Consider the following 17,849-nt stretch of genomic DNA (forward strand, 5'->3'; position numbering starts at 1 on the left):
TATGCAAACTGTATCTTAATATTGCTTTCATTAAGTAGCCCCAAACCAAAACCAAACAAACAAAGCCTATCCAGTTAAAAGTTTTTCTTTTGTGAGATCTTATAAGTACAATTCTATTTCTGAATATGTTTTTTACAACCATGAGACTTTCTGTTCTATTATATGTGATTCATACTTATTGGGGGAAATTTAAGAAAGAAAGAACTAGGAGGTGCAAATAGATAAGGGAAGTTAAATGGATAACGAGAGGAACCGAGATTTTTACAGTGAAACAGTGGGGATACAGAAACTGTGTCGGGGCACTGATGGCATTTTTTGAGGCCTGAGTCTTTTAAGGATGGAAGTGAGTGTGAACTACTATGTGTCACATAGTCGAGAAGTCACTGACTTTTTGGATAGATTTCTGTTCTCCAAAATAGGGTGTAAACTTACCAGAGGTGCTGAAACAGTTCAGAAGATAAGAGTAGAATTTACTGAAATACTCACTTGTGTATGAAATATCTCATGTGAATTGACATTGCTTCTCTGGTGGTTCAGGTTGTAAATAATCTGCCTGCAATGCAGGACACCCAGGTTTGATCCCTGGGTTGGGAAGATCCCCTGGAGAAGGGAATGGCAACCCATTCCAGTTCTTGCCTGGAGAATTCTGTGGACAGAGAAGCCTGGCGGTCTATAGTCCATGGAGTTACAAAGAGCTGGACACAACTGAGCAGCTTGCACTTTTACTTTCACTTTCCCACTCAGTTTGTATGTCAGATGGACAGATGTCATAGATAGTATGCAAGGGACCCTCAGGGATTCTTGCAATGAACTGAAAATTGAAGATGGACAATGCAGTTATAAGTGGACAGTAAAAAAGTGTCATAAAACTAGCAAGAGCTAGCTCAAGCTCTGTGTCAGCTACATTTTAAGACCAAAAACAATGACAGTTTAACAAGATCTGGTGAGACATTGGTTAAAACCCTGGTGGCTCAGATCTACTTGCAGCGTGGGAGACCTGCCTTAAATCCCTGTGTCAGGAACATCCCCTGGAGAAGAAATGGCAACCCACTTCAGTATCCTTGCCTGGAAAATTCCATGGATGGAGGAGCCTGGCAGGCTATAGTCCATGGGGTTGCAAAGATTTGGACATGACTGGGTGACTTCACTTTCACTTGGAATATGGATTTGTATCAACTGTTTAAATAATAAAGGTTATTCCCAGGGTGTGTCATGACTTGCAGTGTTAGTTTATGATGTCATGGTTACCTCTCAACAGCCATTTTCTACCCACTTCATCTTTGCTGACAGAATTCTGATTTTGTTTCAGAAATTGCTACCCAAGTAGGCAAAGTCTAATAGGGATTCATTCCTGGTTGGCCTAAGTCAGCATTGGTGCTCTCACTCCTCTTATTGTTGACTGTTTTACACATGAGCCTTTTCGTGACGTGTTTCTTACCAGTGGATCTGGATTTAAAGTCTGCCAGGGAGCTTTGGGGAGAAGCTTTTCAGAATAAAAAGAGTTACATGATCAAAAAATGGTGCTTATCTTGACATTTTACAAAAATTCGTTTATGTTAATAACAAATCTTTAAAGGCCTTTTTTGGGTTTAAAAATATATTAGTACAGTAATACCATATGAATATAATTAATAAATATGTATATACTGGTAATGGGTGCTTAACACTTTTTTATAATAGTTAATGGAGTATTTGATCAAAAAGCTTGAATTTTACTAGAGTAGAGGGCCAAACAGAATGGGAAAGACTAGAGATCTCTTCAAGAAAATTAGAGATACCAAGGGAACATTTCATGCAAAGATGGGCTCAATAAAGGATAGAAATGGTATGGACCTAACAGAAGCAGAAGATATTAAGAAGAGGTGGCAAGAATACACAGAAGAACTATACAAAAAATATCTTCACGACCCAGATAATCATGGTGGTGTGATCACTGACCTAGAGCCAGACAGCCTGGAATGTGAAGTCAAGTGGGCCTTAGAAAGCATCACTACGAACAAAGCTAGTGGAGGTGATGGAATTCCAGTTGAGCTATTCCAAATCCTGAAAGATGATGCTGTGAAAGTGCTGCACTCACTATGCCAGCAAATTTGGAAAACTCAGCAGTGGCCACAGGACTGGAAAAGGTCAGTTTTCATTCCAATCCCAAAGAAAGGCAATGCCAAAGAATGCTCAAACTACCGCACAATTGCACTCATCTCACATGCTAGTGAAGTAATGCTCAAAATTCTCCAAGCCAGGCTTCAGCAATATGTGAATCGTGAACTTCCTGATGTTCAAGCTGGTTTTAGAAAAGGCAGAGGAACCAGAGACCAAATTGCAACATCCGCTGGATCATGGATAAAGCAAGAGAGTTCCAGAAAAGCATCTATTTCTGCTTTATTGACTATGCCAAAGCCTTTGACTGTGTGGATCACAATAAACTGTGGACAATTCTGAAAGAGATGGGAATACCAGACCACCTGACCTGCCTCTTGAGAAACCTATATGCAGGTCAGGAAGCAACAATTAGAACTGGACATGAAACAACAGACTGGTTCCAAATAGGAAAAGGAGTACATCAAGGCTGTATATTGTCACCCTGTTTATTTAACTTATATGCAGAGTACATCATGAGAAACGCTGGGCTGGAAGAAACACAAGCTGGAATCAAGATTGCCGGGAGAAATATCAATAACCTCAGATATGCAGATGACACCACCCTTATGGCAGAAAGTGAAGAGGAACTCAAAAGCCTCTTGATGAAAGTGAAAGAGGAGAGTGAAAAAGTTGGCTTAAAGCTCAACAATCAGAAAAAAAGATCATGGCATCTGGTCCCATCACTTCATGGGAAATAGATGGGGAAACAGTGGAAACAGTGTCAGACTTTATTTTTTGGGGCTCCAAAATCCAAATTCTTTCTTCTTTATTATCCTCAGCATGTAGTTCCCATCTTCAGAGTCATCATATGGTGTAATGTAGCTGCTAGAACTCCAACTTTCACATCTGTGTTCCAGGCAAGAAGTAGAATAATAGAAAGTAGGGCACAAAGACCCATGCCAGCTCTGTGTAACTCTCTAGAGAGCTTTCTCTGATGTCCCCACCCAATAGATGCTCACATGTCATTATCCACTCTAAATTGCAAAGGAGTCCAGGAAATGTAGTATTATAGCTGGGGATATTGCTATCTAGAATAAAATTGGAGTCTTAAGGAAAGGGGGCTGATAGGTATTAAGAGGGCAACAAAGTAGCCTGTACCATTGTCATACTAAATTTGGGATGCCTACTAGACATCCAAGTGGAAGGGATAGGAAAATGGTACGATATATCTTTGATATGTAAAGTATTATTGATCTTTCCTATATTGAGTTATCTTTAATTTTAATGTATAAAATACTTATATCTTTCATAGATTTACCTGTGACCTTAGTCCCTCTAATTCTATTTTCCCTACTAAGATTTTAATTTTCTCAACCCCAAGTTCTTCTCTCATAGGAAGACAATTTATATAATTTGAGTGTGACTAATCATTTTAAATTTCACTTGTTTTTCTTTTTCGTATATTTAGCCATGGCCTGAAGATGCTCTTGAACGTGTAGCTGTGAAATTCTTAGAAACACTGGAGCTCACTGACGTTGAACGACGAGAGATAGTTCCAATCTGCAAACACTTTCACACTTCCATTATGGAACTTTCAGAAAGGTTAATATTAATAAATTTTAAAATGACAGTAATGCCTTATATGTTAAAGCATCTCTTTTAGGAGAAACTGCAAATTTTAGTAGGATTTCTAAGTCTTATAATTCTCTTTAATCATTTAATTAGTTATGGCTTTTAAGTTAGAAAGCTACTTGATCTAGGTTTAACAAAGAGCAGGGTATCTTAAGGGAAAGAATATAGCTGGATCTTAGAAATCACTAGAAGCAGGAGTTAGGAAGCCACCAGAAACCCAGAAATTCTTTTTCTCTATTTCTTATTCCTGTTTCTCTGTGGCATCTGCTTTCTAATCTTTTCTCTTTCAGGCTGAATTTTTCTGCTTTCCAGTGTATATGGAGGAAAACTGTCAGCTTCTCAATTCTCAAGTTTTCTTCTTGCAATTCTAGCTGATTAGCTCTTTTCAGCTTTCTAGTCCGAGTTCATTCCAAAATGTGATTTAGCTTTCTTTGTGTCTAGTGCCCAGTCCTGGCCTGAACTGCTGTGTATAGTGTGGCAGGTTTCATAGAACAAGCATTGCTGCTGGGGCACTAGTTGGAAGTTCTTAGACAAGAAGGAAGATGGTTGGTAGGCTGTGGATACCTTAAAAGTACCAGTTTTACATCTATTCATCTTTATGTCATATGTGCTCATTGTATATTGCCTATCCAGAGTTTTACAGCCAGCTAGCATGTTTGGCTTGGGCAGGAACACCACGAAGCGGGCTCTAGTCTACATACTCAGCATGAAACATCATTGCATCCATTGTTTTTATGTGTATGAGTAGTAGTCTTATATTTCTGGCCGAGCTCCATTTAACCAACATGTGACACGCGTGCAAGGAATGACGACTTTTTCTTGCTGTCCTATCTGTAGTCCTCTTTCCTTGTGTACAGTATCTTGGGTCTGCTACAGGATTAGACCCTCCTGGCATATGAAACATATAAAAAGGCCTCTATTGTTCTTGCTATAGTTCTCTCTTGAGACAAATCTTTGTTGATTTGTGCTTTTTTACTACATCATTGCTATTTGATACTAATATTTTGCAGACTAGAAATTAGGATGTGGTTCTGTGTAAAGTTAAGTACTCAGCAGCTTCTGAATAAAATCAACCTTTATTCTTAAACATTTGTTGTTAATGCTATGTTGAATTTACTTCTTACTTTGTAAAACCCATTATTTATAGTAATGCTGTCTGCCTCTCTTTTAGGTTCTTGCAAGAGTTAGGACGACATAACTATGTTACTGCTACTTCTTACCTTGAACTCATTGCCTCATTTCGACAACTGTTGACTAAGAGACGACAAGCTATAATGGAAGCAAAACAGCGCTATGTGAATGGACTTGACAAATTAGCTTTTGCTGAGTCTCAGGTAAATTTGAGGAGCTGCTCAAGTGGAAATATAAGAAATATAAGAGATACAATTTATTGAGAATACAGGTACTATGTTATGTACTTCATTTGCATTCCTCTAATTATTCCTCATGATAACTCCATAAGGTAGACGCTTTTATGATCCTCATATTACAGATGAGTAAAGTGAATTTTAGAATTTTAGAGAAGTTCATTCAGACTGCGCAGACTCAAATACATCCAGTTTTATTCTTAAGTTTTTGGCATTTGGAGAAAGTACAGTGTCAGGGTTGACTTTTTATTATAATAACTGGTTAAATATAAGACTTTTTTTCAAATGAGTCAAGTAATACTTACTAGCATTATTTCAACATAAGCAGTAGAGTGGGTGGTCTGAATGAATTGTACACCATACACATAATATAATAGGGATACCCAGAGCTGCTACCATTTTTCTATCTGACTTTTCTTCCATGACAACTGCATTCTTCCATTGCCCTGTCATACTCAAGAAAGATAAAGTCTTTTGTGAAGAAAACTGGCCACACTCTCATGGCTTTGTTTATCATGTAAAGAACTGGGAAAAAAGTTAAGCTTTTCTGGTCCTGATTTTAAGTTTCAGTTTTCTCTGCTTGGCTTCTATAGCTATTGTAGTTATGAAAACTAATGACAAATTGTCTATTTAGGTTGGTGAAATGAAAACAGAGCTTGTCCAATTGCAGCCCAAATTAGAGGAAGCAAAAGTTGAAAATGCAAATATGATGCAGGTAAAGTGTCCTGAATTTTTTAAAAATTGATGACAAAAGACAATTGAAATACATAAATTCAGCTTTGATAATAAGCCTTAATTCATTTGCGACAAGATCTTTGGGACGTTACTCTTTTCAGTTGATTGACTGGGTTCCTTGTGGGTTCTGTTGTTTTTGAAGAAAGATGAGAAGCCCATCACTAAATTAGGTCACATATATTTACATTTCTCCTCATTTTATCCTTTAAAATTATATGTTTGGTGTCCTACTTTTCAAATATTCTTTTGTCTCTAGGATAGAGAAAACAATAGGATGTTTAAGCATGTTTAAGATGTCCTTATTTTTTTCTCTCTTTTGCTTAGCTTATCGAGATAGAATCTGCACAAGTGGAAGCAAAAAGGAAGTTTGTGAAATTTGATGAAGAGATAGCCAGTGGAAAAGCTGAGGAAGCCCAAACTCTGAAGAATGAATGTGAAAGTGATCTAGCTGAGGCAATTCCAGCCTTGGAAGCAGCCCTGTCTGCCCTGGATACACTAAAGGCAAGTGTTGGAATGAGCTTGTGTTTTATCAGTGACTGTAACTGTATAACAGACTTGGTTAATTCCATGTTGATCATTTTCATTGGGTGCTATTATATTGTTATCATCCAGTCAAATTAAATTTGACTCTTAACAATTCCTCTTTGATATATTGTTATCTTATGTTTTTGCTTTTGTATATTTATTTATAATTTTCATTCAGGATATTCCAGTGGGAATGGAACAATCTCCAAGAGGCCAAAGTGGTTCTGTACATGAGCCAGGAGGCATTTATTAAATAGAATATGGAGTCACCTCTCTACAGCCTTCTGGTCATGCATGTATAGAAAAACCTAAAGATCATTCCCAGTGTAGATGTGGGTTGCACCTGTCTGCATTAGACTGTTGCTTATTTCTCTTTACAGCATCTTTAGGCAAAACCAGAATAATCTCACCAAACAGATCAGAGAGATGAGCTTGTATTAGCTAGGGAGGCCAAGTGTAGTATGGGAGTTCAGGATATCCAGTCCCCACTCTATGCCTTTTTTCCTAATCAGTGCCCTGACTTTCATGTAAAATACCTGACAAAATGGTAAGCTCAACCTGTCAGTAGTTCAGCATCTTGCAGGATCACTGAAGTGATCTGATGGCAGAACCTAATGACCTCCTGCAGCTCCAGCTGTGTAGGAAGCTAAGCTCTATTGTTAGCTTTCCAGCAATTGCAAGGGAAGTCAGAGGATATTGGAGAGGATAGTAAATAAATGGATCTATTGTGTCTGTCATAACAATATATGCCTTTTTAGAAAATAAACTTGGAGTTGGAAACTACCTCTTCTTTCATTTTTGGTGGGTAAAACTAATATGTAAGCAAATGTGGAATTAAGCCTTTATCTAAATTAGGGTTTTTAAGATGGATTCCATGTTTGGGCTTGGTATATCGTTGTATACAAATTTTGTGTATGTGTGCAAAAATATTTTATTAGAAATGTTCTTAGTTGACATCATATTCTCATAAGGATCTGTGAACTCTCAAACACTTGGGAAACATTAATTTACTGTGCTTCAATTTTTTGTTACCTTTTTTATAACCACACAGAGCAAAAAACAATTGTAGTTTCAGATGAAAATCAGTGCTGTTATTACTCTCCAACATTATAAAATAACTGTCATTATTTACAAATAGGCTGTCCTAAAGGCATCCTGTTTTCTTTTGATTTAGCCAGCTGACATTACGATTGTGAAGTCAATGAAGAATCCTCCATCTGGTGTTAAACTAGTTATGGCTGCTGTTTGTGTTATGAAAGATATAAAACCAGAAAAAATTTCGGATCCTTCAGGAACTGGAGGCAAGGTAATAACTAGACACAGATTTATATCACATTTATGAATGTCCAGAACACTTTACAACAACTATTATCAAATTAAATGTCAATAGTACCCAGTCCAAGGAAGACACATTGTATATGTACTCCAGGGTAAAGTGAAGGCAGTATGCTGTGCTGTGTTGAGTCACTCAATCATGTCCGACTCTTTGCAACCCCATGGACTATAGACCACCAGGTTCCTCTGTCCGTGGGGATTCTCCAGGTAAGAATACTGGAGTGGGTTGCTTCTCCCTCCCCCAGGGGATCTTCCCAACCCAGGGATTGAACCCAGGTCTCCCACATTGCTGGTGGATTCTTTACCTTCTGAGCCACCACAGAAGCCCGAGGGCAGTATAGTATCAGGGAAATGTAGTCCCAGTGGTTTCCACCTCCTTTTCTGGCTATGCAGGATTCGCCACTCTATTGGGGTGGGGTTGAATGAACAGGGAGATAGCTGTGATTTTCTTGCTAAGAGCCTCAAGAATGTGACATGGTTATACAGGTGTTGTTTCCAAGCATTCAAGAAATTCTGCTGAGGTAACTAGTACTGTGATGTCATTAAAACTATGTGCTTGGGAGCCAGAATGTCTGTATTCAGAAATCCTGACCCTCCCAGCAGTGTGACCGTGGGGAAGATGCTTAGCCTCTGTGGAACTCTGTAAAAGGAGCATTGTCATAGTACTTTCATCACAAAGTTAACGTGAGGATTGGGTTAGTTACTACATACCAAGCTCTTAACGTATAAGGCCTTTCACACAGTAAGCTGTCTGTGATAATAAATGCTACACATTTATTAGTAAACGTTAGCTGTTATTATTGCAATTGTTATTCAAAGGTATATCCCTAAAAAAGAAAGGTATAACATCTATCCTAAACTAAATTTATAGACTTATTATCTTTTCAGGGTTTTTTTCTTTTTCTTTTCAAGTTTTTACAATACCTAGGTTTGAATCCTTGAATTGGAGAATTGGGATTTTTGTGGGGGGCCCATTCTGTCCTCCCTTGAGATAATAAAGATAAAAAATAGGCTCTTACCTTATCATGTTATTCTCACACACACCACACTCACACACCCCTATCAAGCTTCTGAAATTAAGAAAAAGAATGTTCAGCTAGTTATTTAACATTTTTTATTTTATGAGCGTGAGCACCATGTGCTTTATCTTATAACTGACTGAGCAGTGTATAATCTTTGTCTTACCGCTTTCTTTTCTGTATTCCACTTGGGAAAATCTAGGTAAGTGAGGGGATTTTCTGTAAGAAAAATGTTTGCTACCCGTCCTAGTCCATTTGGACTACTCTAACAAATTGCTTATGAACAACAAACATTTATTTCTCACACTTCTAGAGGCTGGTAAGTCCAAAATCAAGCCTGCAGTAGGTTCAGTGTCTGGTGAGGGTTCAAGTCCTGGCTTACAGAATACTGTCTGCTTGTGGTGCTCTCATAGTGGAATGGGAGGGAGCTCCCTGCCCTCTATTGTATAAGGGCACTGATTACATCCATTCCTTAATCACGTTCCTAAGACCCCACCCCCAAATACTGTTATACTGGGAAGTAGGTTTTAGCAGAGGAATTTGGGGAGAGGACACAGACTTTCAGTTTATAGCACTACCTTTATGATTTGAAAGTCAAGATTAAAGGAAAATAAAAGTTGAAATAATAAAAGTATTTTTCTTACATGAAATTTTGATGGTATTTGTACCAGCTGCTTTTCTTAGTTTTCTAAAAAGAAATGATCATATTTTTTGCCTGTCGGTGTGTTTTTTTTATTAAACTTTTAAAAAATTTACTTATTTTTTGGACTGTGCTGGGTCTTTGTTGCTATGCACAGCTTTTCTCTAGTTGTGGTGCACAGGCTTCTCATTGCAGTGGCTTTTCTTGTTGTGGAACAAGGGCTTCAGAGCGCAGGCTCAGTACTTGTGACGTGGTACATGGTCTTAGTTGTTCTGTGGCATGTGGGATCCTCCCGAACCAGAGATCTAACCCCTGTTCTCTGCATTGCAAGATGGACTCTTAACCACTGGACCACCAGGGAAACTCTCAATATTTAATTTTTAATAATAAGCTCAATATGTAAATTAATATGCATATTTTAAATATTTGGTATACTTACCTTGTTCTCAGAGACAGGAGTCTCTTTATTTCGTTTCCAAGGACATATAAGTAGATATTTTGAAAGTTCAGTGTATAGTTTCTCTGGATTAGTATACCTTAAATCTCAAGAAGAAAAGTTTTATATCAAACATATTTAACTGTCCATATAATGTTTCTGTAAATTTTATTTATAGATATTAGATTACTGGGGACCCAGCAAAAAACTTCTGGGAGATATGAATTTCTTAAGAGATTTGAGAGAATATGACAAGGACAATATTCCGGTGAGTTTCATTGGATTTTTTTCTCTAAATGTAATTTTGCCAAGATATATAAAATCTTTAACATTTTTCAATATTATATAAAATGTAAGCAAAAAGAGTGTCAGTAGAATTAAAATAGCAAAGGAATATTTATTAATGACTATATTATGAATTCTCATAATGCATAAAACCACTTCTCTTTCAGACCATCCAAAGTCATTGAATAAATTAACTGTTTTAGTGTATTACTGACATGCAAGAGTTCTCAAAGTGTCTTCTTAAAATAGTTTATTTCTTAACAAATTGGATACACAAATTTCTGAGATTAAAAGTATATACTTTTTCGTCCAAACTTCTATTTATTTGTGTTTAGTTGTTCTTTTTCCTTGTTTACACATGTTTTCCCAAACTGCAAAGGTCTTTTAATTTTTTTAGAAGACATATCTTGTCTACCTGTAGTAAATTTGCTGCAATTATGCTTATTTTAAAAATATCTCAAAGTACTGACTTTGGCTTTTAAAGACAACATAAATGTTTTATATACTCTTTTTTTTTTTAATTTAATTTAATTTTATTTTTAAACTTTACATAATTGTATTAGTTTTGCCAAATATCAAAATGAATCCACCACAGGTATACATATATACTCTTTTTTAAGCTATATATGATCAATTTTTCATCTAATGATTGTGTGGTATATGTTGAAATTTTAAGATCTAAATCTTTGTTTCCCAGGTGACTGTTATGCAGAAGATTCGTGGTGAATACTTAACAAACCCTGAATTTGATCCTCCTAAGGTTGCTAAAGCTTCCTCTGCAGCTGAGGGTCTGTGTAAGTGGATCATGGCTATGGAAGTGTATGACAGAGTTGCAAAGGTATTTTGAGGATCAGCACATCCATTTTCTATAGAAATATTCCCATAAATTAAAATCTATGCCTTTGAAATGCAGAAGGAAATGGCAACCTGCTCCAGTATTCTTTCCTGGAGAATCCCTTGGGCAGAGGAGCCTAGCAGACTACCATCCATGGGGTCATAAGAGTAGGACACAACTTAGGGACTAAACCAACCAATGCCTTTGAAAACTCTAAGGTTAGCTTCTGTTGAGTTCAGCCTAACTCATTTCCCCTCATATTTAATAAAAATGTTTGTGATTTTTAATCTGTCATTTTAGGATTGAAGTTCTTTCTTCAACTGAAAAAAAAAGTGGTATTTTGAATTCACTGTTTTAACAAATATTTGGTGAAGAAAGGAAAATTGAAATAAATTTGTTCATAATAAAAGATCTATGCCCTTATTTACTAGTTCAGAAGTTTCTAAAAGTGACCCCACAGAGAATTTGTCCTGCTCCAGCATAATCAGTTCAGTTCAGTCACTCAGTCTTGTCCGACTCTTTGCCACCCCATGGACAGCATAATCAGATGTTAATTGAGTGTCTAGTGGATGAAGAGAATGCTTACATGTGACATAACCTGTTGGGACCAGTATACATGAGAGCAGGGAGATCAACAGAACTGGCCAGACTGACCTATAGTTACAGGGACCTGGGGCAAAAGAGAATTAAGTTTTATGGGAGACAGCAGAAGCAAAGAAAAATCCAAAACATCAAAGGCCAAGTGGCAGATGAAAATCTTGATGCAGAGGTCAGAAGTAAGAAATTCCAGTTGGGTTAAGAGGAGAAGGATGGACTCAAGCAGTGATAGGGAGTTTTTTTGGAGACTCCCTGGGGCCAAATTACAGGAGAGCAGATAATAGTTAAGAGCATTTTGTATGGGGTAGGAGAAAGCTTCAAGAGAGAGGGGACATATGTATACCTATGGCTGATTCATATTGATATATGGCAGAACCCAATATTATAAAACAATTATCCTTCAATTAAAAATAAATAAATTTTAAAAAAGAGCACTTTGCAAATTTAACTAGCAAAGGACCAAGGAAGCACTGGCCTTGCCCTCTGTAACTTGCAAAATTCTACCAAGGGGAGCAGAAAATATAAATAAAAATGCCCATGGAAATACATGATATTATGTGTTTAGAAAAACCTTAGAGTACAGAATGAGTAATCAGGCTGTAACAATTGAAAAGATATTCCTAATGAGGCATACGTGCTTGTAGAGAGGTATGGATTTTGTTCATTTCAGAGGAGTAGACCAGTATACACCTGGTATAAATAAAATTAATTCTATCTGAATGTTCTTCCATTTGAACATCTTGTCCCTCCCCATAGTAATCCCAACAGGTCTGCAGGCTGTCAACTCAGCCTGTTTCTGCATGTCCCACAAGACAGGTGGAATATTCTGGATTCTTTCTATAAAGCAGAGAATCTAAGGTATTCATGTTCTTTTCTGACTTCCCACCCTGTTCAGTTCAGTTCAGTCACTCAGTTGTGTCCGACTCTTTGTGACCGCATAAATTGCAGCACGCCAGGCCTCCCTGTCCATCACCAACTCCAGGAGTCTACTCAGACTCATGTCCATTGAGTCGGTGATGCCATCCAGCCATCTCATCCTCTGTCGTCCCCTTCTCCTCCTGCCCCTAATCCCTCTCAGCATCAGGGTCTTTTCCAATGAGTCAACTCTTCGCATGAGGCGGCCAAAGTATTGGAGTTTCAGCCTCAGCATCAGTCCTTCCAATGAACACCCAGGACCGATCTCCTTTAGGATGGACTGGTTGGATCTCCTTACAGTCCAAGGGACTGCACAGTTCAAAAGCATCAATTCTTCGGCTCTCAGCTTTCTTCACAGTCCAACTCTCACATCCATGCATGACCACTGGAAAAACCATAGCCTTGACTAGACGAACCTTTGTTGGCAAAGTAATGTCTCTGCTTTTTAATATGCTATCTAGGTTGGTCAAAACTTTCCTTTCAAGGAGTAAGCCCTGTACCTCCACACTATTTTAATTCCAATGTACCTGCCTCGTGTTGTTATGGAAAGGTTGAAGGGAGATATCCAGCAAACTCTTCTCTAAAGTCCAAAGTAGGAAGAAAAACTTCCTAATTTCTGTTTAACACATTCTCCCTTCAGGATTTCTGCCCTGAGGAGAGAAAGCAGGTCAATTGTGTCTGATTCTTTGCTTCAGTCTTCCTCTTAGCCTTCAGCTCACTCCTGGCAATGTGTCAGTAGACTTAGGTCTCCCTTCTTTCAAATGGACATATACTCTCTTTGGTCATTTTGTAAGTTCCTTATACTGGTGTCTTATAGTATACTCTAACCAAGTTGGCCATACCCATTCTTCTATACTTATGAGCATAATAAAATAAAAACTTTAGGAAATCGTTTTTCTCTCAACAAAGCATCACTTTTCAGAATTTGTTGAGGAAAATTCAATTTTGATAGTGAAGCTAAATACCAAGTCTTTTTTCTCTTTATATTACTGCTACTGTCTTAATCTCCTCAAGGCAAATGTAATCCTCAACTGACTGGGAAGGAAATCAAAAGCTTGGAAATGCCAAAAAAAAAAAAAAAGCAGCACATTCATGTATTTTTAAGCGTTTGTCATTTCTGTTGCATGTTTTTCTGTTTTGGGACAGTTCAAAGGCAACTCCTGATTGTATTGAGATGTTTTGCTACATATTATGCTGTTGTGCTACATATTGTGACATATTATTAGAGTAACTTGCCTATTTATAGATGAAGTTTGCTGGTCCAGGATGATTTTATATGTTTTATAAGATAAAATATATTTTACTTTATTTGCATATGAAAATATAAGATTTAAGGCATTTAAAATTTGCATGGTTTATTTTTATAAGTCATAAATGTATTTATAATCATAAATAACCATTTAAATTCACAATATCAATAAAGGATTATGTTGATTGTCAGTGTCATATATAGTACATGTTATAGCTGCGTGTACTGTTTCCAAACAGGTAGTGGCTCCTAAGAAAGCCCGCTTAACAGAAGCTCAGAAGTCCTTAGCTGAGACAATGGAGCTTTTGAATCAGAAGAGAGAAGAACTAGCAGAAGTAGAACATCATTTGGAAAATTTAGAAAGAATATTTCTTGAGAAAACTGAGGAGAAAGCTCGTTTAGAAGACCAGGTGGAACTTTGTGCTAAGAAACTTGAAAGAGCCTCAAAACTAATTGGAGGACTAGGTGGAGAAAAATCAAGGTCAGATTTCTACTCATTTTAACAATGTTTTAAGATGTCTGGCTTGACTGTGCAGCTCTCTTTGGGTATTATGATTGCCATGCCACGCCATGCTCAGTCACTTCAGTCGTATCTGACTCTTTGTGACCTCATGGACTGTAGCCTGCCAGGCTTCTCTGTCCATGGTATTTTTCCAGGCAAGAATACTGGAGTGAGTTGTTTATTTTGATTACTGATTTTTAAATGGCTGGTTGAGAATATGGGACTTTCTATAAAGCACCTGGCTAGGCTTCTCCTAACAGAATTTCAGTGTCAAGGATGGTGTTTGCAACTTGCTTTCAAATGTTAAAAGAGAGAGAGAGAAAGAGGCAAATAAGGCTTAAGATAAGTTTTAATCTTAGTGGTGAGTATGTGGATGATCACTGTGCAGTTCTTTCCAATTTTGTGTTCAAATGTTTTGTAATAAAGTGTTTGGAAGGGAGTAGTGAATATATGGTTTATTTTGTTAAATTTATTTTAAATAACTGACTTGATGTAACAAAGCCAGTTAGCTTTATTCTATCTATTTATACTAGTCAGCCAACTATCATAGCTATTAATTGTATTTGTTGAATGAATAGCATGATAAAGTAACATACTTTTGACAATACTTCATAGTGCAGATTAGATGGTTTTGAAATGCACTTTTTATGGTAAAAGTTTCATTAAATGGAAAAAGATACCAACCTTAGCTATAGTATGCCAACTGCTATACAACTTAAATGTAATTTTTGGTAATGAATTACAAATGTTCCTGTGTTTTTCAGAAACAAATAGCAGGGCCACTGGGCCAAATCATCCTGAATAAAATTATTAGACAAAATTCTGGTGATTTTTTTTGTTTGTTTCTGTTTTCCTATCCTGAAAGAACAAGTCCTATAAGAAATGCATAATATTCTAATAATGAATAGTGAATTATTGTTTATAAAACATAAATGTATATTATAGCACATTAGAGCTAGAAGGGACCTAACCTCCTCATTTTATAGATAAGCAAGTGCCCAACTTTTCATGGCATTTTGTTATAGAATTTAGACTAGAAACCCCTGGCTGTTTCATTACTGCCTTAAATCATTCTCTTTGGTGAGGCTATTTTGCCTTTGATTGGTCTCCCAGATGGTCTCAAGCTGCAGATGACCTTCAGATAGTATATGAAAATTTGACTGGTGATGTCTTAATATCAGCAGGAGTAATAGCCTACCTTGGTGCTTTCACTTCTGGCTTTCGACAAACATGTACAGAAGACTGGAGCATGTTGTGCAAGGTAATGGTTTTATATTTTCTTAAGAGTTTATTTTTAGAACATTTAAAATATATGTTGGGGTATTTGGGGGGAGAGGATGATAAAAATAGAGAAGGAAATGACTGAAAATATCAAGTTTTTTTTCTTCTTATTTGATCAGTAAAATATTTCCATAGTCTAACTTTTCATTCAGTTTTTTCAGTTGTTAAGAATTATTAAATACTGTCTAACAACAAATAATATATTAATTAAAAATATTTTAATCAACAAGATAAGAGAAAATGTCAAAAATAAATCTGTGTATTTCTAACAGGAGAAAAAAATCCCATGTTCAGAGGAGTTCTCACTGAGTAAGACCCTGGGTGATCCAGTAACAATCAGAGCCTGGAATATTGCTGGATTGCCTACCGATACCTTCTCCGTAGACAATGGAGTGATTGTTAACAACTCCAGGCGCTGGTAAGGAAGATAAAGTGTTTATTTTTCAATTATTTTATTTGAAACTTTTCGAACATAGAGAAAAATTGAAAGGATTTCAGAGTAAGCACCCATATAGCTACTACCTCCTAGATCCTGCAGTTAACATTTCATTATTCTTGTCCATCCTTCTATCCATCCATCAACTCATCCTTTTTTATGTATTTCTACATATGTTGTAGACATGGACGTACTTCCTCCCATATACTTCAGCATGCATATCATTAAGTAAAGTTCAATATTTTTTTTCTTTTGAGGTAAAATTTACATATGATGAAATATATACAATTTAATACAAATACACAAAAATACACAAACTTGTGAGTTCTAACAAAAGTATGCACTTGTGCAGCTCAAACCTCAGGGTTTGAGTCAGGGTATAACACAGTTTTTTTTGTCCCATCCCAGTAAATCCCCTCGTTCACTGCATAGGAAATTATTATTCTGATTATTTTCCATCACAGGTTAGTTTTGCCTATTCTAGAAATTCATATAAATGGAATCGTACTGTATGCTGTCTTTTGTGTAAGGCTTTTTCCACACAGCATGATCTTACTAATTTTTGTTGCTGAGTATTATTCAGTTACATGACTCTGTAATTGTTTATGTATTTTCCTGTTGTTGGACACTTGGGCTGTTTGCAGTTCTTAGCTATTCAGTGTATTGATTTTAGCTAGGTATCTACTCATTTTCATGATACTGTAACAGTAATTTATGCAATTTCATGTAAATCTTTTATAGCTGCTATCATAGTGTGATAACTGTATGAGCTTTGCAGATGGTTTTTATTATCTTTTTATTTATATTACTTTTGGAAACTTGGGAAATTATTCTCATCTGAAAGATATTTTCTTGTAAATAGTTATCTAGTCATATTGCCATCTAATATAAAAGTCTTTTCTTGACCTTATGTCAAACAAACTATGATGGATAATACTGAGTTCTTATATTCATGAGATACTATTTTAATACCTTATATTCTCACAAATTCCTATGAGTGAGTTCTTCTTCTTATTATTCCATTTTATAAATGAGACAACTGAGGCCCAGAATAAATTAGTAGTTTGAAATTTAGTGAGATAACTGAGCTAATAAATGGTGTAATCAGAATTTGAACCCAGACAACTTAACTTCCAAATCCTAATTCTTACTTACTATGTTAAGTGAAATGTGAAATAGGATATCACATTTACTACCTTTAAAACTGTAATGGAAGTTTCAGTCTTCTTTTGGAATATAAGATATGGTAAAGATACAAAGAAATCTTATATTCTGAAAGTTTGAGGTATTGTTTGTTTATATTCTTTGGAAACCTTACTAGATACTTCAAGACATCTAAGTCTCCTTTATATTGATAGTATTTTTTACTTGAGAGTGAACATCCTTAGGTTGAAATGTCTAGGCAATTGGTAAAATCCCTGGTAGCTCAGTGGTAAAGAATCTGCCTGCCAATGCAAGAGACATAAGAGATGTGGGTTCGATCCCTGGGTAGTGGGTTCCCCTGGAGGAGGGCATGGCAACCCAATCCAGTATTCTCGCCTGGAAAATTCCACGGACAGAGGAGCCTGGCAGACTACAGTCCATGTGTTGCAAAGAGTTGGACACAACTGAAGTGACTTAGCAGCAGAAGCATTATAATCTGAGGAAGTATAATTAGCTATTCCCAAAAATGTGTTCTCTTATGGAGCAGGGAATGTTCTAATTAACAGAATATTAGACCCTAAGTATTAATTTTGTTTTAGAACTCTTTTTTATGCATTTGGTGCCATTTTGATTTTGAAAATAGCAGTTTAAAATGTTAGCAGAATGTCTATTAGGCTTAATGGAAATCCAGAGGAACCAGAAGTTTCAGAGTTGTATGTAAATTGAAGAAAACAATCTGTCATTTTCTGGCAGAAAGATAACTCTTCTAATAAAGTAATCTTTCAGTGGTGTCACTACTTTGTACCTGATATTTTTGGGCTGGCTGATCAACAGGTCA

General features: G+C 36.5%; 1 protein-coding gene across 1 annotated transcript in view; it reads left to right on the forward strand.

Annotated features, from left to right (window-relative positions):
• Positions 1-17,849, forward strand: part of DNAH12 (dynein axonemal heavy chain 12) — a 187,723-nt gene that overhangs the window by 123,496 nt on the left and 46,378 nt on the right. Inside the window, exons 47-56 of the mRNA XM_055557953.1 lie at positions 3,548-3,681; positions 4,883-5,045; positions 5,713-5,793; positions 6,138-6,318; positions 7,517-7,644; positions 9,947-10,036; positions 10,751-10,891; positions 13,889-14,130; positions 15,265-15,412; positions 15,705-15,850. Coding sequence (XP_055413928.1) covers positions 3,548-3,681; positions 4,883-5,045; positions 5,713-5,793; positions 6,138-6,318; positions 7,517-7,644; positions 9,947-10,036; positions 10,751-10,891; positions 13,889-14,130; positions 15,265-15,412; positions 15,705-15,850 — 1,454 coding nt within the window. The remainder of the gene's footprint in view (positions 1-3,547; positions 3,682-4,882; positions 5,046-5,712; positions 5,794-6,137; positions 6,319-7,516; positions 7,645-9,946; positions 10,037-10,750; positions 10,892-13,888; positions 14,131-15,264; positions 15,413-15,704; positions 15,851-17,849) is intronic.

Source organism: Bubalus kerabau, chromosome 20, assembly GCF_029407905.1.
Source record: "Bubalus kerabau isolate K-KA32 ecotype Philippines breed swamp buffalo chromosome 20, PCC_UOA_SB_1v2, whole genome shotgun sequence".
Classification (NCBI taxonomy): Eukaryota; Metazoa; Chordata; class Mammalia; order Artiodactyla; family Bovidae; genus Bubalus; species Bubalus kerabau.